This window comes from Nicotiana tomentosiformis, chromosome 7 (assembly GCF_000390325.3).
Source record: "Nicotiana tomentosiformis chromosome 7, ASM39032v3, whole genome shotgun sequence".
NCBI lineage: Eukaryota > Viridiplantae > Streptophyta > Magnoliopsida > Solanales > Solanaceae > Nicotiana > Nicotiana tomentosiformis.
Genome location: NC_090818.1, coordinates 129,012,689 through 129,035,143, shown reverse-complemented (window position 1 = coordinate 129,035,143; position 22,455 = coordinate 129,012,689). Strand labels below are relative to the sequence as shown.

Sequence of the window (22,455 nt, the reverse complement as noted above, 5' to 3'; positions counted from 1 at the left end):
GACTTTTAACCCCTTAATTGTACTTTAACAAAAAATCAACAAGGTGGGGTCCAAAGTGCTAAGGTTTTTTTTGTAATATTCCTTATTATAAGGGGCATTACCATACCTAAATTCCTTATAAAAGGAACACAACTATGCTCCAAATAACAAACCACACTCAATATAAACCAACTTGTACTTCCACTCCTCAAGTTGTTAATTCCTTGACAAAATTGCATACCACAAAAATGGGGAATTGTATAGTTTTGCAAGAAAAAGTTGTAAAAGTGATGAAAACAGATGGGAAGATTCTTGAATACAAAGCTCCAATAAAGGTATATCAAGTGTTATCACAATTTGGTGGCCAATATGCAATATCTGAATCCCTTTCAGTCATTCAAAATCTACTACCAAATTCTAACATGTTAGCTGGTCAACTTTATTATCTTTTGCCTATATTACCAGTGCCTCCTCCAAAAATAGCCAAAAAGAAGAAGGTGGTCAAATTTGCAAAAGAAGTAGTTGATCAAGAAGAAGCTAAAAAACAAATTAGGACAACAGAGGCAGTAAGGATTAAGCTTGTCATTAGTAAAAAAGAGCTCCAAGCTTTGCTAAGTAGTACTGAAGGAGGATTAATCACTGTTAATGACATTGTTAATCGCCTTCAGAAGATACAAGACATCAAGTTAGGGGATCCCGTGCTCAAGCAATAGCTACAGGGAGCAGAACAGGATGCGACAAGGAAAAAGAAATTTTGTTCTTTTAGGCTACTTAGCAGTTCGTCATTTGTTTGCTCAAGAAGTTATTAGAGCAAACAAATGAGGAACTACTTTTGTTAGATTGTTATCGCGAACGATACTAAGACATTATGTCCGTGATAACTCTGTATTTTGTTATTATACATATAAATATTAACATAATATACTATTAGGATCTTAACTAGTAAACTATTGCAAGAAGCAAAGAGGCTATGGTTTTTATTACACAAGCTTATGCACCAAATGGTTGGCTCTCATCACTATCACACAACAAAATAGAGATTGATTAATAGAACCAGATTCGGAAGTTAAACTCTATGAGTTCAAACCTATAAGTTTTTAGCGTTGAATCTATAATATTTTAGCATTTATACACTACTTCTAGAGTATTGGATTCAAATGAATCCGGTGTCATAGCGCTGTGTCCGCCTATGTAATAATTGGCACATTCATATATAATGGAATACCATATTGTAGATCAGTGAAGAAAAGGCGTTCCTCAGTAAAAAGGCAAAAAAATACAAAATTCAAGACAGGAGAAATGTTTAGATCAATCATTGACTATAGCAAATTACAGCCCAAATTAAAACACCTTTTCTCTCAGAAATCGAAAATAATGTACTACTAATTGCCATGATAAGATTGTTAAATAGCATGGATTCTTTGGATTTAAAAAAAAAAGTCACTCGAATCTGCCTGCATGTCCAGAAAATTACTAGGAGGAAACAAATGAAACATATTCTATGATAGTTAGACAAATTTAAGTAATTTTGTGACTAAAAGAATAGTTTAGTGACTTTCATAATACATAGTTATAGTTGAGTAACTTTTTAATTATAAAAAATAGCTTAGTAACATTAGTGTGATAAAAGTAAAAATTGAATGATCATCCATAAAATTACTCCATATGCTCATTATGTTTCATATTTCCAGGTCAGCTAATCCCTGAACCGAGAATTTATCGAAAACAGTATCTCTATTTTCACAAAGTAGGAGTAAGGTCTGCGTATATATTACCCTCCCTAGACTCCAGTTATAAGATTACACCGGGTATATTATTGTTTTGTTGTATTTCCAGATCAGCTAACTATGGAATCAATAATCTGAAAATGTGAATGGAATAAGTAATTGTGATAAAACTAGAAATTGGAAGTCATTTATGGGAACCTCAGCCAACAGCAAAAATCTGTTCCCCACTAAACTAAGACAAGATTAAATTCATGAAAGTTTTAACAATGGCTTTCCCTGTAATTAAGGGCAGACAGTTTGATGGAAATGGCAACCGATAAAAGCTCAAAATTTTTAGTGGACTTTACTTTTCCTTGACCACTCAGAATATTTTTACCCAAGCTAATTTTAGTTGGTCAGTGTGGACAAAAATTAATGGATTCAACTATTACTAGTGCATATATAGTATGGTTTAGTTTCTTCAAATTAATGGATTCAACTATGCGAGCAACTGTCAAGTTGTCTCCGTGTGTCCTATAAGACACGAGTTCGAGTTATGAAATCAGTCACTGATACTTATATCAAGGTAAACTGCTTACATTACACCCCTTGGAGCGCAGCCCTTCCCCATACCCTTCGTGAATACGGAATGTTTTGTGTACCGGACTATTTTTTTTTTTTCCAAATCCAGGCCAAATCGTTGATCTTTTAAATCCCCCTCCTCCCGAAAATATAAAATTAAAAGTTTCAATAACTTATAAAAAGTGTCAGTATTTTAAATATATGGATCAAATATGAGCACACCCTATTGGTATTTTAGCCACTTAGATTCATAGAATATATAAAACTTACAGAATGTAAGAAGAGTTAATGAGTACAAATAGAAAAAAATTGTTCTGAATCATTCCACTAAGCTTCGCAATAATAAAAAAAATTAATACTCAACCATTATACTCTATGGTCCTAATTATATTTCTTGATTGGTATATTTAAAAAGAATGTCATACTTCTTTATTTAAAATTAATTAATTTTAAACTTCTCATTTTACCTTAATGAGATGATTTATAATTTATTTTAGACCTTAAATTTCAAAATTCTTTTTGAAACTTCGTATCTAGTCAGATACCGTCACATAAATTGATCAGATGGATGAGATAATTATATAAGTCTAATTGGCGGTGACCGCCCAACAAATGAACGACTAGTATCGAGATCTAGTAGAAGAGGAGATTTTCCAAAGGGTAAAAGTAAATTGAAAATAAAAGCAAAAGAATTAAAATAGTATTCTTTTCGAATGTGGGGGTTAGAAAAGGAGATGATGACCCTTCCATTAGGAAATGAGAAAAGAATTTTTGTCTGATAAAATAGTGTATTATGTATATGTTGTAGTAGTTGGTTTTCCATTTTGAGAGTGTACGTATTGATATTCTTGATAGCTAAAAGCCTAAAATGCATTCCCTTTATTTGACAACTCATTCCCTCACCACAAAAAGAATACGTACAGCTTTTTTTATAGTTAATAAAATCACTAAATTTTCCCTATATATTATTCTAAGTTGCGAGAAATAAATGAGAATCTTTTTAATTCTTCGATGAGGCGTAGGATTGCTCTTATATTTTTTTAAAATTCAAATGAAACCGATGCACTCATGTACCATGCCTTTGTATCAAAGATTACGTAATTGAAAAGAAAAAAAAATAACAACACACACACACACACACACACACACATATATATATATATATATATATATATATATATATATATATATATATATATATATATATTGTGTATGTGCGACCACGTAAATCCCTACACTATCAGTGCCTTGAACTATGTATATATAATAGTAGAACATTTTATATCACAAAGCAATAGTGGATAAATTGGAAAACGACAATAATTGACGTTACATTACTAATTTAACTTTTGAATCTGCTTATCATATGAGCCCTAATAATCTTACTCTATGAAAGGCATGCCTTTGTGATGAAATCAGCTGAATCCACTCGATAATAAAACATGCAATTGATTCTGAGTGAGGAATTTACAGAGAAGGAAGAGAAGAGATGAAGTGAAGAAGATGAATCTCTGTAATTTCATTAAGGTCACAAAATACACGTGAGTGTGAGCATTTATAAGTCTCACCTCTAACCGCCTCTAACTGATTTTCTTTTAAGGACAAAACTATCCTAACTTTTACAGATAAGTCCATCAATTTAGTTTGTGTGTAACTAGTCTATATCTATATTACAATACTCCCCTTTAAGCTAGTGGGTGAAACACATTGAGCACACCAAGCTTGGATAAAAGAAAATGATGTTGTGCTAATCCTAGACCCTTGGTCATAAGGTCAGCCAATTGTGAATTGGTAGAAATGTATTATGGTGCCAATTGTCCGGTCTTGATTTTTTCTTGAACAAAATGACAATCTATCTCAATATGCTTAGTTCTTTCAGGAAAGATGGGGTTGGTTGTGATCTGCAAAGCAGCCTTACTGTCGTAATGCAAAGGAACTGGTTGATGGACATGGACTTGAAGCTCTTTCAGCAGTCCTAAAAACCTTGTAATTTCTGCAGCTGCTGCTGCTACACTCCTGTATTCAGCTTCTACTGAACTTTGACTCACAGTTTGTTGCTTCTTGGACTTCCAGGAAAGCAAAGAATCACCCAATTTAATGATGTACCCTGTGACTGATCTCCTAGTAATTGCACATGAGGCCCAGTCAGAATCACAATAAGCAGATAGACTGTTGATAGGGCTAGTGCTTAGAAACATTCCAAGGCCTGGGCTGATTTCACATATCTGACCACACGCAATGCTGCATCCCAATGAGATTGTTTGGGATGTTGCATAAACTGGCTGAGTACTTGAACTGCAAAGCTAAGATCTGGACTAGTAATGGTTAAGTAGAGTAACTTCCTAACGAATCTTTAGTAGCTTCCAATATCTTCCAGTTCCTCATCTCCCTTGACTCATACATGCTTATCATAGTCGATGGTAGTCAATTTCTAATTCAAATCAATGGGAGTAGAGATTAGCCTGGCTGCTGCAAGTCCAACTTCTGAGATCAATTGTAGAGCATACTTTCTTTGAGTGAGCAATATCCCTTCCTTTAATCTTAGAACTTCTATGACAAGGAAATATCAAAGTTCTCCTAGATCCTTTACCTTAAAAGAATTGTGTAGGGTCTGTTTAGCCTCTTCTATCAGTTCTACATTGCTGTCAGTTATAAGTAAATCATCCACATACACCAGGATGATAACAATGTGAGGTCCTGTCTTCTTAGTGAATAGAGAGTGATCATGAGCACTTTGAGAGTATCCTACTTCCAGTAAAGCTTTAGTCAGCTTAATGTTCCATTGCCTTGAGGCATGCTTAAGGCCATATAGAGATTTGAGTAGCTTGCACACTTTGTGCTCCCCTTCTTTCTGGAAGCCCTGAGGTAAGTCCATATAAACTTCTTCATATAGGTCTCCTTATAAGAATGCATTGTTCACATCCATTTGATATAAAGTTCAACCTCTTGATGCTGCAATGTTGATCACTGTCCTCACAGTGACCATTTTTGCCACCGGAAAAAAGGTCTCATGATAATCCAAGCCTTCTTGTTTAGTATAACCCTTAGCCACTAATCTAGCTTTGTATCTCTCTATTTCCCCATTTGCTTTGTATTTTATCTTGAACACCTATTCAGATACTATTGCTCTCTTACCAACATGCAAGTCAACTATCTCCCAAGTAGCATTGTCCTCAAGAGCCTTAATTTCCTGTGACATTGCTTCTATCCAATTCTTGTCCTTGCATGCTTCCTTGAAGGATTTAGGTTCATCTTCTGTTGCGAACACTCCCAAATAAGCCCGGTAGTTGTTGGATAAATGATTGTAGGCACTAGAGTTGGAGATATAGTGTGGCTTGTTTTGTGAGTTGCATGTGGTAATGTAATCTTTCAGCCAAATAGAGGGTCTTGAAACTCTGCTGGACTTTCTGGTGTGCAAGTTATCTTCAAGTATTCCTTCTACAGGTGGTTGGCTTGTGTCTGCTTGTACCTCAACTAATGGTGCACTCTGTTGAACTGTGTCTGCATCATCAGACTCAGCTATTGGTGTCACAACTTGTTCAAAACCAGCTACTGCTGGAATGGCTTTTGAGCCTGCTGCTTCCATTCCCTCATTTGGAATCTGCTCTTCAGTGTTTGGATGATGAACTGGTTGTTCAAGCATGAGTTCAACTGGAACAACTAATGGTGTATCACTTGGGAAGAGATCTTATGCAATCTGCATCCCTTCCTTGAAAGGGAAGATATGCTCTCTAAATGTTATATCGCTGCTAACAAATACTCTTCTGCTTTCCAGATCGTATAACCTATAGCCCTTTTATGTTTCTGAATAACCAATGAGAATAGATTTCCTTGCCCTTGGTGCAAACTTATCTCTTCCAGGTAAATTGCTTGCAAAACAAAGACATCCAAATACTCTTAGGTGATCAATTCTTGTTGGTTTTCCATGCAACATTTCATATGGACACTTCCCTTGTAATACTCCTGTGAGCAATTTGCTTATCAGATAGGCAATTGTTCTTACACAGTCTCCCCAAAATCTTATTGGCACTGAGCTTTAAAATTCCAGTGCTCTTGCCACTTCCAATATATGCATATGCTTTCTTTCAACTGTACCATTCTGTTGAGGGGTATATGAAAAACTACTCTGATAGATGATTCCCAAAGAAGTTAACAATTCATTACATTGAGAATTAAAAAACTCAGTACCATTGTCTGATCTTAAGACCTTGACAGTTATACCAAACTGATTTTGAATCATTGCAACAAAGTTCTTTATTACAACTAGTACTTCATTCTTTGACTGAATCAAACACACCCAAGTATACCTACTATAGTCATCAACAATAGTAATAAAGTAGTGCTTTTTATCATACGTAGGTATTCTGTGAGGTCCCCAAACATCTAAGTGAATGAGTTAAAATATTCCAGCAAAACTAGTACTACTAATAGGAAACTTCAGCCTACATTGCTTAGCTAATAGATACACTTGACAATTCTCTTGTACCTGCATATCAACTTTATTCTGCAACCCTGGAATATGCTACATTGCCTTCATTGAAGCATGTCCTAACCTTAAGTGCCAAAGTTCAGTTTCTTCTCCTTTTCTCAGAAAAACTCATGTTGCTGCTACTGTTATATTCTCCTTAAGCAAGTACAAACTATTGTTCTCTCTACCAATCCCCATCATCCTGTCACTATAAAGATCCTGAAACATACAAAAATCAGAGAAGAATATGACTAAGCAACAAAGATCCTTTGTAAGTTTTGATACTGACATCAGGTTAAATTTTAAATCTGGCACATACAAGACATTTGTTACTGTCTTATTTCCTAATATGGAAGCCTCTCCTGTGTGAGTTATTTGTGATTTACTTCCAGTAAGAAGTTGTACTCCATGTCTCCCTTGATCATCTGCCCTTTTAATATTGTTTAGAATGTCCTTACAGTATGTAACATGATGTGTTGCTCCTGTATCTATTACCCAATCACACATACATGCATTGGATAATAGAGAGACTATACCTGCAAAATTATTAGAATTTTCTGCAGTTATTATTTTTGACAGCAACTAGACCAGCTATTGGTATTGTTCTTGTGTGAAGAACTGTCCTGCTCTTTATACTTGCACAGTCGTTGGTTTTCTTTCCCCACTATTTACATTCATATTCACATTGTTAGCATAGGCCTTGCCTCCTACAGGCTGACTCTTCATTTTACTCTTAAAGTCAGCAAGATATCCAATTATTTTGAAGCAATTCTCCTAAAGATGCCCTTTATACCCACAATGCTCACAAATGAGTCCGGGCCTTTTTGCTCTAAAATCCTGGCCTCTCCCTGCTAACATGGTGACTGGTTCCCTATGTGTATCAACAACACCTAAAGACCTCTAGCTTTCTTCCTGCGTGACTATAGCGTAGGCTTCATTAACAGTCACAACCATGCCTTTTATCTAACACATTGCTCATTATGTTGCTATAACTTTCATTTAGCCACATAAGAAATTGTAGCAAACGTTAAGATCTCAGATGTTCTACTGAGGGTCGAGATTCTTCACAGTCACATAAAGACAGTGGCACTAACATATCTAATTCATCCCACAAGTCCTTTATTTTTGAAATATAGCAAGTGACAGAGTTAGTACATTGCCTTATTGTTGTGATGGCTGTCCAAAGGTGATAAATCCTTGTCAAGTTTGATCGATCAAATCTTTCCTAAAAATCATTCCATACTTTCCTCGCATTACAGGCATAGACGATATTTGGCATCAATTCACTCAATACAGTGCTCCCAATCCACAACAACACGATCGCGTTATATTTTTCTCATTGCTTTGCTAATTCTCCTCTGTACATACTCTTCACACAAGTTCCGTCCACAATCCCTAGTTTACTTTTTTCCCGGAACGCCAATTTCATCACCCTGCTCCAAAAAGCATAGTTTTCTGGCCATGTGAGATTGATCGGTAATAGGACGAGTCATGGAGCATCTGATGGCTGTAGAAACAACATATGATTGTGATCCAGAGAAGCAACTTCGTTTCCTGCCATGGCTGACTAAAACTCAGCTTCGTCGAAGCTCCGATCTTCTGAATTTTCCCTGAATGTCGATGAATTCACGATCGCCGCTCTAATACCATGATGAATTCAGCTGAATCCACTCGATAATACAACATGCAATAGATTCTGAGTGAGGAATTTACAGAGAAGGAAGAGAAGAGATGAAGTGAAGTGAAGAAGATGAATCTCTGTAATTTCATTAAGGTCATAAAATACACCAGAGTGTGGGCATTTATAAGTCCCACCTCTAACCACCTCTAACTTATTATCTTTTAAGGACAAAACTATCTTAACTTTTACACATAAGTCCCTCAACTTAGTTTGTGTGCAACTAATCCATATCTATATTACAATACTTTGCTTGCTTCACGATAAAGATTATGACAACATGCATGACCTAATGGATATTGCATCTCGAAATTTGTAAAGTTAGAAGTCTCACCATCAAATAGAAAAAAATGTTCTGAATCATTCCACTAAGCTTCGCAATAATTAAAAAATTAATACTCAACCATTATACTCTTCAGTCCTAATTTATGTGTCATAATTATATTTGTTTTAGTATATTTAAAAAGAATGACATATTTCTTTATCTAAAACAATTAACTTAAAATTTTTTATTTTATCTTAACGAGATAATTCATAACTATATAAAATTTTATGATTTATTTTAGATCTTAAATTTCAAAGTTCTTTTTTAAACTTCGTATGGTTAGATACCGTCACATAAATTGATCAGATGGATGAGATAATTATATAAGTCTAATTGGCGGTGACCGCCCAACAAATGAAGGCTAGTATCGAGTTCTAGTAGAAGAGGAGATTTTCCAAAGGTAAAAGTAAATTAAAAGCAAAAGCAAAAAAATTAAAGTAGTCTTCTTTTCAAATGTGGAGTTAGAAAAGGAGATGATGACCTTTCCATTTGGAAATGAGAAAAGATTTTTTGTCTGATTAAATAAGGTGTATATGTTGTAGTTAGTTTTCCATTTTGAGAGTGTACGTATTGATATTCTTGATAGCTAAAATGCATTCCTTTTATTTGACAACTCATTCCCTCACGACAAAAAGAATACGTCTTTTTATATATTTAAGAAAATCACTAAATTTTCCCTATATATTATTCTAAATTGCGAGAAATAAATGAGAATCTTTTTAATTCTTCGATGAGGCGTAGGATTGCTCTTATATTGTGTTTAAATTCAAATGAAACTGATGCACTCATGTTGCATGCCTTTGTATCAAAGATTACGTAATTGAAAAAAATAAAAAAAATAAAATATATATATATATATATATATATATATATATATATATATATGTTTGTGTATGTGCGTACAACATGTGCGACCACGTAAATACCTACACTATCTTTGCCTTGAACTATGTATATATAATGGTAGAACATTTTATATCACAAAGCAATAGTGGATAAATTGGAAAACGACCTCAATTGACGTTACATTACTAATTTAAATTTTAAATCTACTTATCATATGAGCCCTAATCTTCTATATATTATTAAAAGGAGAAGAAAAAGCCTTCTTCTTAAGCCAAGTGGCAACCTAATTAGCTATTTAGTTAACAATTAATTATTGGTTATTATTTTTGAATTTAAATATCTATAAAATAATAAAATATATATTTTTATAATAAAAAATGAAAATTAAAAAAATCGTCCATTTAAATTGGAAAGTAGTTTCAAGTTGGAGTTTTTATATTATTTTAAAATAAAAAAATAAAATTACAAAAAATAAAAAACAGCCAATTTAAAATTTCTTTGTTTTTTAAAATAATTTTTGTTTCCTTTTTAAAAATAAAAAGTTTATTTATTCAAAAAGTATTATTGAAAATAATAGAATAAAATATAAGATACAAAAATATGTATCTTCTATTATATTATAAAAAGAAAGTAGCATACAAAAGTTTAAATAAATTAATATGCTAATAAACGTTTCTATTAACAATGCAATAATACTAATATTGGATAATATAATATAGAAACAAACATAACAAAAAAGTTATTCGATGCATATATAAGTCTCATTAATTTAATAAAGATTTTATTCATTAAAAGAAAGATAAATTTATTGAGAAAAATAGGATAAAATTTAAAATAAAAAAATATTTCAAGAGTAATAAAATATATATCTTCTATTATATTACAAAAAGAAAGTAGTAGACAAAATTATTAAACAAAGTAATATGCTAATAAAAATATTTTATTAACACAGCAATTATATGAAATATTGGATAATATAATAAGAAAAAATACATAACAAAAAAGTTCGATGATTATATAAGTCCCTTTAATCTAATAGAGATTTTATTCATTAAAATTCAGATAATATTATTGACAACAACAGAATAAAATTAAAAATAAAAATATTTCAAGACTAATAAAATATATATCTTCTCTTATATTACAAAAAGAAATCGAGCAGACAAAAATATTAAACAAAGTAATATGCTAATAAAAATTTCTATTAACAATGTTAAAATATATACTAAACATTGGATAATAGAATAAAAATAAATATAGAACAAAAAAGATATTCAATGATTATATAAGTCCCTTTAATTTAATAGCGATTTTATTATTGGGTATATCACATTGACAAATAAGATGACAATTGAAATTTATTAAAGCAATATGATTTAATTTGTTCAAACAAGCCCGATCATAATTTAAAATATTTTTTAATAATAACCGTGCATCGCGCGGGTACGACTACTAGTAATCTTACTATATGAAAGGCATGCCTTTGTGATGAAATCAGCTGAATCCACTCGATAATACAACATACAATTGATTCTGAGTGAGGAATTTACAGCGAAGGAAGAGAAGAGATGAAGTGAAGAAGATGAATCTCTATAATTTCATTAAGGCCACAAAATACACGCGAGTGTGGGCATTCATAAGTCTCACCTCTAACCGCCTCTAACAGATTATCTTTTAAGGACAAAACTATTCTAACTTTTACACATAAGTCCCTCAACTTAGTTTGTATGTAACTAGCCTATATCTATATTACAATATTCCCCTTCAAGCTGGTGGGCAAAACACATTGAGCACACCAGGCTTGGATTAAAGAAAATGATGTTGTGCTGATCCTAGACCCTTGGTCATAAGGTCAGCCAATTGTGAATTGGTAGAAATATATTATGGTGCCAATTATCCAGTCTTGATTTTATCTCGAACAAAATGACAATCTATCTCAATATTCTTAGTTCTTTCATGAAAGATGGGGTTGATTGCGATCTGCAAAGCAGCCTTAGGAACTGATTGATGGACATGGACTTGAAGCTCTTTCAGCAGTCCTAAAAACCATGTAATTTCTGCAGATGTTGCTGCTCGACTCCTGTATTCAGCTTCTACTGAACTTCGACTCACAGTTTGTTGCTTCTTGGACTTCCAGGAAAGCAAAGAATCGCCCAATTTAAAGATGTACCCTGTGACTGATCTCCTAGTGTTTGCACATGAGGCCCAGTTAGAATCACAATAAGGAGATAGACTGTTGATAGGACCAGTGCTTAGAAAAACTCCAAAGCCTGGGGCTGATTTCACATATCTGACCACACGCAATGCTGCATCCTAATGAGATTGTTTGGGATGTTGTATAAACTGGCTGAGTACTTGAATTGCAAAGCTAAGATCTGGTCTAGTAATGGTTAGGTAGAGTAACTTCCCAATGAGTCTTTGGTAGCTTCCAATATCTTCCAGTTCATCGTCTCCCTTGACTCCTACATGCTTATTATAGTCGATGGTACTCAATTTCTGATTCAATTCAATAGGAGTGGAGATTAGCTTGGCTGCTGCAAGTCCAACTTCTGAGATCAATTGTAGAGCATACTTTCTTTGAGTAAGGAGTATCCCTTCCTTTAATCTCAGAACTTCTATGCCAAGGAAATATCGAAGTTCTCCTAGATTCTTTACCTTAAAAGTATTGTGTAGGGTCTGTTTAACCTCTTCTATCAGTTCTACATTGCTGTCAGTTATAAGTAAATCATCCACATATACCAGGATGATAACAATGTGAAGTCATGTCTTCTTAGTGAATAGAGAGTGATCATGAGCACTTTGAGAGTATCCTTCTTCCAGTAAAGCTTCGGTCAGCTTAATGTCCCATTGTCTTGAGGCCTGCTTAAGGCCATATAGAGATTTGAGTAGCTTGCACACGGTGTTCTCCCCTTGTTTCTGGTAGCCCGGAGGTAAGTCCATATAAACTTCTTCATAGAGGTCTCCTTATAAGAATGCACTCTTTACATCCATTTGAAATAAAGTCCAACCTCTTGATGTTGCAATGCTGATTACTGCCCGCACAGTGACCATTTTTGCCACTAAAGAGAAGGTCTCATGATAATTCAAGCCTTCTTGTTGAGTATAACCCTTAGCTACTAATCTAGTTTTGTATCTCTCTATTTCCCCATTTGCTTTGTATTTTATATTGAACACCTATTTAGATCCTAGTACTCTCTTACCAACAGGCAAGTCAACTATCTTCCAAGTAGCATTGTCCTCAAGAGCCTTAATTTCCTGTGACATTGCTTCTATCCAGTTCTTGTCCTTGCATGCTTCCTTGAATGATTTAGGTTCAACTTCTGTTGCGAACACTCCCAAATAAGCCCGGTAGTTGTTGGATAAATGATTGTAGGCACTAGAGTTGGAGATATAGTGTGGCTTGTTTTGTGAGTTGCATGTGGTAATGTAATCTTTCAGCCAAATAGAAGGTCTTGAAACTTTGTTGGACTTTCTAGTGTGCAAGTTATCTTCAAGTATTCCTTCTACAGCTAGTTGGCTTGTGTCTGCTTGTACCTCAACTAATGGTGCACTCTGTTGAACTGTGTCTGCATCATCAGACTCAGCTATTAGTGTCACAACTTGTTCAGAATCAACTACTGCTGGAATAGCTTCTGAGTCTGATGCTGCCATTCCCTCATTTGGAATCTGCTCTTCAGTGTTTAGATGATGATCTGGTTGTTCAAGCATGAGTTCAGCTGGAACAACTGATGGTGTATCACTTGGGAAGAGATCTTTTGCAATCTGCATCCCTTCCTTGATAGGGAAGATATGCTCTTTGAATGTTACATCTCTCCTAACAAATACTCTTTGGCTTTCCAGATCATATAACCGATAGCCCTTTTGTGTTTATGAATAACCAATGAGAATAGATTTCCTTGCCCTTGGTGCAAACTTATCTCCTCCAAGTAAATTGCTTGCAAAACAAATATATCCAAATACTCTTAGGTGATCTATTCTTGTTGGTTTTCCATGCAACATTTCGTATGGACACTTCCCTTGTAATACTCATGTGGGCAATTTATTTATCAGATAGGCAGTTGTTCTTACACAGTCTCCCCAAAATCTTATTGGCACTGAGCTTTGAAATTTCAGTGCTCTTGCCACTTCAAATATATGCCTATACTTTCTTTCAACTGTACCATTCTGTTGAGGGGTATATGGGCAACTACTCTGATGAATGATTCCCAAAGAAGTTAACAATTCATTACATTGAGAATTAAAAAACTCAGTACCATTGTCTGATCTTAACACCTTGACAGTTATACCAAACTAATTTTGAATCATTGCAACAAAGTTCTTTATTACAACTAGTACTTCATTCTTTGACTGAATCAAACACACCCAAGTATACCTACTATAGTCATCAACAATAGTAATAAAGTAGTGCTTTTTATCATATGTAGGTATTCTGTGAGGTCCCCAAACATCTAAGTGAATGAGTTAAAAAATTCCAGCAAAACTAGTACTACTAATAGGAAACTTCAGCCTACATTGCTTAGCTAATGGACATACTTGACAATTCTCTTGTACCTGCATATCAACTTTATTCTGCAACCCTGGAATATGCTGTATTGCCTTCATTGAAGCATGTCCTAACCTTAAGTGCCAAAGTTCAGTTTCTTCTCCTTTTCTCAGGAAAACTCATGTTGCTGCTACTGTTATATTCTCCTTAAGCAAGTACAAACCATTGTTCTCTCTACCAATCTCCATCACCCTGTCACTGTAAAGATCCTGAAACATACAGAAATCAGGGAAGAATGTGACTGAGCAACAAAGATCCTTTGTGAGTTTTGATACTGACATCAGGTTAAATTTAAAATCTGGCACATACAAGACATTTGTTACTGTCTTATTTCCTAATATGGAAGCCTCTCTTGTGTGAGTTATTTGTGATTTACTTCCAGTAGGAAGTTGTACTCCATGTCTCCCTTGATCATCTGCCCTTTTAATATTGTTTAAAATGTCCTTACAGTATGTAACATGATGTGTTGCTCCTGTATCTATTACCCAATCACACATACATGCATTGGATAATAGAGAGACTATATCTACAAAATTATTAAAATTTTCTGCAGTTATTATTTTTGACAGCAACTAGACCAGCTATTGGTATTGTTCTTGTGTGAAGAACTGCCCTGCTCCTTATACTTGCACAGTCGTTGGTTTTCTTTCCTCACTATTTACATTCATATTCACATTGTTAGAATAGGCCTTGCCTCCTACAGGCTGACTATTCATTTTGCTCTTAAAGTCAGCAAGATATCCAATTATTTTGAAGCAATTCTCCTTAAGATGCCCTTTATACCCACAATGCTCACAAATGAGTCCGGGCCTTTTTGCTCTAAAATCCCGGCCTCTCCCTGCTAATATGGTGACTGGTTCCCTATGTGTATCAACAACACCTAAAGACCTCTAGCTTTCTTCCTGAGTGACTATAGCGTAGGCTTCATTAACAGTCACAACCATGCCTTTTATCTAACACATTGCTCATTATGTTGCTATAACTTTCATTTAGCCACATAAAAAATTGTAGCAAACGTTGAGATCTCAGATGTTCTACTGAGGGTCGAGATTCTTCACAGTCACATAAAGACAGTGGCACTAACATATCTAATTCATCCCACTAGTCCTTCATTTTTGAAATATAACAAGTGACAGAGTTAGTACGTTGCCTTAGTGTTGTGATGGTTGTTCAAAGGTGATAAATCCTTGTCAAGTCTGATCGATCAAAGTTTTCCTGAAAATCATTCCACACTTTCCTTGCTTTAGAGGCATAGACAATACCCGGCATCAATTCACTCGATACAGTGCTCCCAATCCATGACAACATGATCGCGTTATATTTTTCCCATTGCTTTGCTAATTCTCCTCTGTACATACTCTTCACACAAGTTCTTTCCACAAACCCTAGTTTACTTTTTCCCAGGAGCGCCATATTTCATCGCCCTACTCCACAGAGCATAGTTTTCTGGCCCTATGAGTTTGAGCGATATTAGGACGAGTCCTGGAGCATTTGAGGGGCTGTAGAAACAACTGATGATTGTGATCTAGAGAAGCAACATCGTTTCCTGCCATGGCTGACTGCAACTCAGCTTCGTCAGAGCTCCGATCTTCTTAATTTTTCCTGAATATCAATGAATTCACGATCGCCGCTCTGATACCATGATGAAATAAGCTGAATCCACTCGATAATACAGCATGCAATTGATTCTGAGTGAGGAATTTACAGAGAAGGAAGAGAATAGATGAAGTGAAGAAGATGAATATCTGTAATTTCATTGGGGTCACAAAATACACGTGAGTGTGGGCATTTATAAGTCCCACCTCTAACCGCCTCTAACTGATTATCTTTTAAGGACAAAACTATCCTAACTTTTACACATAAGTCCCTCAACTTAGTTTGTGCATTCTATATCTATATTACAACACTTTGCTTGCTTCACGAAAACGACTATGACAACATGCATGACCAAATGGATATTGCATCTCGAAACTTGTAAAGTTAGAAGTCTCAACTTCAATCAGTTTTTATAGTGAAAGAGTATACCCAACGGCAATGCAATTCAAAACTTTCGAAAGTATTGTTTTCTAACTGACTTTTCTTTAATATTATATGCATCTGAAGTACAATTTTCATTTGAACGGGATAGAATCCTTTGCGTATGACTTAAATACGTGATGTGGTGTTCTAAGTGACTGGAAGAATGACCTTGCTGCCAAGATCCACTGAGATTTAACCCCTTGTCCTTCCTATTTGAAATAATTAAATATGAATACAATGAATTCGATCCCATTTGTATGGATGTTCTTAGCCGCGAGATGAAGTTTCCTTTGTATGAATTAAGAGATGTACGTGAATATTATTCATATATCCAGCTAAACTTGCTTGGAATTAAAGCGCGCTGTAATAGTTTTTGTTGCTGTCAATTTTTTTATCTCTCTTCATTTTGGTTGTTCTGGGCAGAATATATTTTTACCCTATATGTCTTCAAGATTGTAGGTGAAAAAATTGAGCATTATATCAAATTCATAACAAGCCTAGGCTCACTTTCCACGTACATGAATTCATGAGATAGGATCACTACAATTGTGAAATGTCATGTTGCATATATAAATTTATAATCTCAAAAACAATTCAGTCAGTATTATCTCTAATTTTTTTAAATTTTGTACTTTTATGTAACGTCTTTATCCAATTGCTCATTGCATCAATTTGTCTGTCGGTATATGATCACGCCCAACTATGCCTTATAAAAAGGACCAAGCGGTCGTTGTAAATATATTCTGGCTAATAAGTCTGGAGTCAAATCCCTCAGGGAATTAACCTATCAAACACAGCTACTAGACTCGCACAAATTCACACAATCAATCTTCAGAAATATTTAAGTAACAGATTGGGTTTTATTAACTAAATATTACGTAATGAAAATATAATAATTAACAACTAACTATGAACGGGTTGTAAACAAGAATTGGAATGATCTAAGGTTGTGATTTCCCCTATTGTCGGAATCTTTTCCGCTACGTTTTCTACAAATTTGCCTAAGTCTTCTCTATCGACCATGAGTACTCTAACTGTCGTAACTCTCTCCCGAGTAGTTACCACAATTTACTAGGCATATTCTCCCGAATTATGCTAGTTGGCATTAAGTACAGCTCACTCAGATCGCATCAAGATTTCGTTATCCCTAAACCCACCTTTAAACCTCTGTATTGATCCCTTATATACGTTTAGGAGTGATGTTGTTCAACAACTACCTAAATATGCACTCTCTAACGAATAATACATACTAAATAGGTACAACTAATTGAGGGCCCTTCAATCAACCACAAGAATAATATAGTTGAACAAATAGAGAAAATACTACGGCAAATCTATATTAACGTAACAAGAAAATCATCCTTCAATAGGTTCCATCAAAACCCTAGATTAGGAATTTAGATACTCATACTCAGAGTAATAATATCCCAAATATTTTGCATAATTAAAATATAGAGTAAAGATGAAAAGTTGTAGAAATTGATGATTCTAACTCCCAACAGGTGATTCCACCAGCTCTTCTTGCCTCTGGCTGCCAAAAAGTTCTCCAAGTGGTGTTTTTAGGTCTATTTATATGTGTATAAGAAACCCTAAACGTGTAGTCCAAGTCCTAGTCAAATCCAGAAACGAATTAAGTCTTCAAAACTCGGATTGGACCTGGCCTCAGGCCTGGCGTCGCCAGCCTAACGCCTGGCTTTTGGCTGGCCTCGCCAGGCTAAAGCCTGGTTCAGTCTGGCCTTTGGCTGGCCTTGCCAGGCTAAAGCCTGGTTCAACCTGGCTTTTGGCTGGCCTCGCCAGGCTAAAGCCTGGTTTAAGCTGGCCTTTGGCTGGCCTCGCCAGGTCTCTTCTTTTCACTGTTCTCGAGCACACTTTCAACGTTTAAATATCCCTTTTGCTCTACTTTCATCTCCAATTCACCTACACATAAAATAGACTCTATTATGCGCAAATAAAGTGTAATTTATCATTAAAGCATATAAAATGCAAGGCACATAATGTACGAAACTATGGAATTATAGCCACACATAAATACCCCACACTTAAACATTGCTCGTCCTCGAGCAATCAAACTACACTTATAGATACGACTTTTTTAATCAATTCTCCTAACTCATTACACCAAGAATGTTTAAAATAGTTTAAGCACACAAGTGTGACATCCTCGCCTCAAAATTCGACTCACAAATACTATGCCTTATTCACAGTTCACTTACTTACTCTAATATGGATGTCAACAACATTACCTTTCCTTCATGAATCATGTGCCCTCACCCAATCAAAGAGCTTAGTTCCACACATAATGAATTTTAAGAACATAGGAACTCAAGATAGACAAAATTCACTCGCTCTCAGAAATAACATTCATATGCCACAAATGATGCACCATAGGCTTGCCCGTAGTGTAATACTCTACTAATCGAGTTCATTCAGTCTAAGATCAAGTAGGACTTTCATTGGTTGTAATGTAGGTTGCGGGTCGGGTAGGATATATTTGGATATGAGTGACTACACCTCCCTTAAGCAATTTAATACATATACTTTAACACATATCCCATACTTATGCCAAACCAAACATTCCACCTTCACTTCAATTTATATTACCCTATATTTCTTTAAGCATAATTACATTAAGAGTCGTCACTTATCAAAGAATATTCTTTTTCCCAGCAATACAACTATTTTTTTTTCTTTCTTTCTTTTTCAATTCAAGCGGCTCTTACTTTTTCAAAACAGTGCACCTTTCTCCTTATTTCATTAGTTCCACGCAAAAGTCAAACCAACCACCCCACACTTTAACTTTTACAAAGTTCATAACAATTCAAGTGCTCATTAGAGGTGAAGAGGTTCAAATAGATGGTCGATTAAAACAAAGGGGTACAGCTTGTAATGTGGTTACCAAAGAAACATGATTATAGGCTCAACGAGGTTAACTATGATACATAACATTTAGGTGGGTAAACTTTATATATCTGGCTTAACAAAGAAACGCTTATATCACTTCCTAGACTGAACAAGACTACTATTTCGCTTTGCACACACACATGGCACGTTATAGACATCAAATGCAATGCACAGAATACATACAAAACTCACACACACATGGAACATAACTCACTCAGGATTGGTTTCATCGCGACACTCCAGTCAAAGCAGTTAAGCAAAATTAGGAATCTACGATTTAAGGTACTTATGCGAGAGTCAAAAATCGAGCCTAAGCGTCACAACCATAGTACTAACTATTCTCAAGGCATAACAAAGCTAAGAGATATTGCTACAATTAAATGCATAGCTTCGTGGTTCCTACTCCTAAAAATTAAAACTAACTATACCCGATTCAACTAAAAGTCCCTGGAAAAGAATCGCGGCCCAAAGAAAAATCAAGGGGGAATTACTACACTACCTACACAAAAAAATCTTTTTGGTATTTTCTTTTTGACTTACTTCCCTCAAAAAGATTGTCTGGGAGGTCCATCGTCGAGATGAGTCCAATTTTTTTTTTTTTTTTATTATAATTTTTTCTTTTAACGGCACTAAATAACTAAAACACATAGCCAAATCAATTACTAAACTACTAAAACACATACTAAAATAATTAACACTAAATAACTAAATAACTAAAATTAACTATGTACAAGTCCGCACCCCACACTTAGCTCATGCATTGTCCTCAGTGCATGCACAAAATGACAAAACACGAAAAAATGAGTAGGGTGTAAAGAAACTCCCTGATCAAGAAACGCCTTCATCCTCTGACGCTCTCCACTCCTCCTCATCATCTCCCTCACCATCTGACTGCTCCGGCTCAGCCTCAAACTACTCCAGTGTGTTGATATCCTTATCATCGGGGAGTCTATATCCATCTCCTAACCCAACCAACTGCTGAGCATGAGCATTGAGATGGACCCATAGCTGCAAATCCATCATCCCATAGAGATAGGCCATAAAACTATCATCCCGAGCGTTGTGCTCGGTACTTATCAATGATGTCATGGCAGTCTCTTCTTTCAGTCGGAGTCTAGTGATGTCCGTTTGTCATATGGGCTGATCGATGGTGTGGTCAAACTCTGGCTCTTCCTCAACCTCCTAGTGTCTTAAGTACTAAGTTAGAATTGGCAATTGGCATTCGATCTATCTTTTTACTCATTCTGACTACAGACATCTGGTAGCGGATCAGATGACCCACATTTACCCTTTGACTCGTCATGAGGAAGTAGAGTACACAGGTCCTCTCACGGCTAATGAGTGTGTCATGATTGCACGGTAGAAGCCATGCATTTATCAGTTTAAGCCACACTTGAGCCTCCGCCCTCATCTTCTTCTTAGGAAACCTCTTGTGCCGATTAGTTATCTTATCCCGGACCCATGCTGCCGTAGAATCGGCACTACAAAGCATGTGTCTCAACTTTCTGTATGTAGGCCGGCGAATGAAGTGGTCTAATGGCTCCACAGGAACATCCAGGGCACCTAAAAAGTTACATATGGCCATGGGTGAAAAATCTATCAATCGTCCACGAATCGGCACCAGATGTTCAGTACTCTGCGGATCAAACCCTGCATAGAATTCTCGGACTAAGTTGAGATTAATGCTCCTTGTGTTCTTGAATACATAGCTCAACCCCATATCCCGAATTTCCCTCCAAATTGCCTGATACTTTGCTTTCAAGCTTCGTTCATTGATAGCTGCTTCCGGGTGTACATGTTTAGGCCTACAGCGCATGTACCAGTCCTTAGTATGTGGTGGTATGCTGTTGATGCCAAACTCCTGCTGGCCTTGTGGTTGTTGATGCATGGCTGCTATAGCTGCCACAACTTGTACTCCACTTAGATTGGAGGTAGCTTCCCCCCCCCTTTCTCTTCTTTAGGGGAGGTGCTGAAGTCGCCTTTACTTTAGCCGGCGCAGTGGAAGTAGCCTTGGCTTTGCCTGTGTCTTTTCTGGGAGGCATTGTTGTTCCTACACAAATAAGCAGTACTCAGATAAAACTGCATTACACACTACACACATAATTTTTCCCGACTTTCCGAGGTTACTCAGACTTCACCTCATATTTTCTTAATATTAGAATCAAAGAACAACACATGGGCTACCCAAGAGCCACCTCACACTTAAGATTTTAACGTGGTATATGACTTCATAACACTAGTCTATTAATCCCGGAGACTCGGGCTCCAATGGGGACAAGGAATGCCATTGAGGCATTATATCAAACACTTAACATGCATTAATGCCATGGGAGTTCTTATGGAAATGAGGCATTGCCTCATCTTCCCAAATCGGCTTGGGGGTTCTGTACGACCACATGTTTTCACAATCGCAGCACCATTCCTATGGGATTTCATGGGGTTGGGGCACACAAACTCAATACTACAATGAAGAACAACCACCAATTTTTGTGTGTAATTGTATACTTGTACCCTTCTCGAAATTACAAAAGAAAGGGATCAAATCATACCTTTGAAGCTTTTGAGAGGAGGGAGCTGCCTGAGAATTTCTGATGAGTGTGAAAGAATAGCAAGACTAAACTTGACTTTAATGGGGATGGGGGAGACCACTATGGCAATGGGTTGTTGAGTGTTTGTGGGTGAGGGCAATTCATGCAGTGTGTTTGGCTGAGAGCAACGTTGATGAGAAGATGTGTGTGCTTGTGAATTTCTTTTTTGAAGCTTGATGTGTGTTTGGTTTAAGTGAGGTTAGGGTTGTTTGTATTGTGTTCAATGTTTAGGGTGTGTAATGTGAGGAGGTTCGACTAAAATAACTTAAAGTGGGCCGAAATAACTTACCTGGCGTCGCCTGGCCCAATACCTGGCGTTACCCAGGCGTTGCCAGCCTAAGGCCAAGCAGAACCTAGCGTTAGCAAGGCGTCGCTAGCCTAAGGCCAAGCAGAACCTGGCGTTAGCCAGGCGTCACCAGCCTAAGGCCAGCTTTGGCCGAATTTATCCTGGCATCGCCTACCCCTATGCCTAGTGTTTGTCAGGTGTTGCTAAAACCTTGCTCGACTTGCCCAAGCTCGCCTGCAAATTTGTTAGTACCTAAATTAAAAAAAATCTAACTACAGTAAAAAATCAACTACGAATTGAGTTGCCTCCCAATGAGCGCCTGATGTAACGTCGCGGCACGATGCAGATAATTGCACTTAAGGCTCACTTAAACTAGGTGGCTAGAGCAAATGAGTCACCAACACTACTTTCGCATCTTCCATGCCCAAATAATGTTTTAACCTGTGCCCGTTGACTCTAAACGTGCGAGAGTCATTTGATGCAGCAATCTCTATGGCTCTGGTGGGTGAATCTCCACCACACTAAATGGTCCCG

The 22,455-nt window shown here is 36.1% G+C and overlaps 2 protein-coding genes across 2 annotated transcripts; one reads left to right on the top strand and one right to left on the bottom strand.

Annotated features, from left to right (window-relative positions):
• The first annotated feature begins 227 nt into the window (after positions 1-227).
• LOC104101400 (uncharacterized) lies at positions 228-692 on the top strand. Its single transcript, XM_009608834.1, has one exon. The coding sequence runs from the start codon at positions 228-230 to the stop codon at positions 690-692; it is 465 nt and encodes a 154-aa protein (XP_009607129.1).
• A 10,785-nt stretch (positions 693-11,477) lies between these two features.
• On the bottom strand, positions 11,478-14,186 carry LOC104109439 (uncharacterized). The gene is made up of 5 exons (XM_009618742.2): positions 14,118-14,186; positions 13,653-13,775; positions 12,785-13,442; positions 11,940-12,283; positions 11,478-11,897 (listed from the first exon to the last, which is right to left on the bottom strand). Exons 1-5 carry the CDS (start codon positions 14,184-14,186, stop codon positions 11,478-11,480), a joined length of 1,614 nt encoding a protein of 537 aa, XP_009617037.2.
• Between the last annotated feature and the right edge of the window lie 8,269 nt (positions 14,187-22,455).

Bases quoted from the DNA above. Each gene is read 5' to 3' on its own strand.
- LOC104109439 (XM_009618742.2), bottom strand. From the start codon at position 14,186: ATGAAGGCAATACAGCATATTCCAGGGTTGCAGAATAAAGTTGATATG. The intron at 13,776-14,117 runs GTATGTCCATTA...ATCATTCATCAG, and splicing joins AGGTACAAGAGAATTGTCAA to AGTAGTTGCCCATATACCCC. The intron at 12,284-12,784 runs GTAAGAGAGTAC...ACAGCAATGTAG, and splicing joins GATAGTTGACTTGCCTGTTG to AACTGATAGAAGAGGTTAAA.
- LOC104101400 (XM_009608834.1), top strand. From the start codon at position 228: ATGGGGAATTGTATAGTTTTGCAAGAAAAAGTTGTAAAAGTGATGAAA.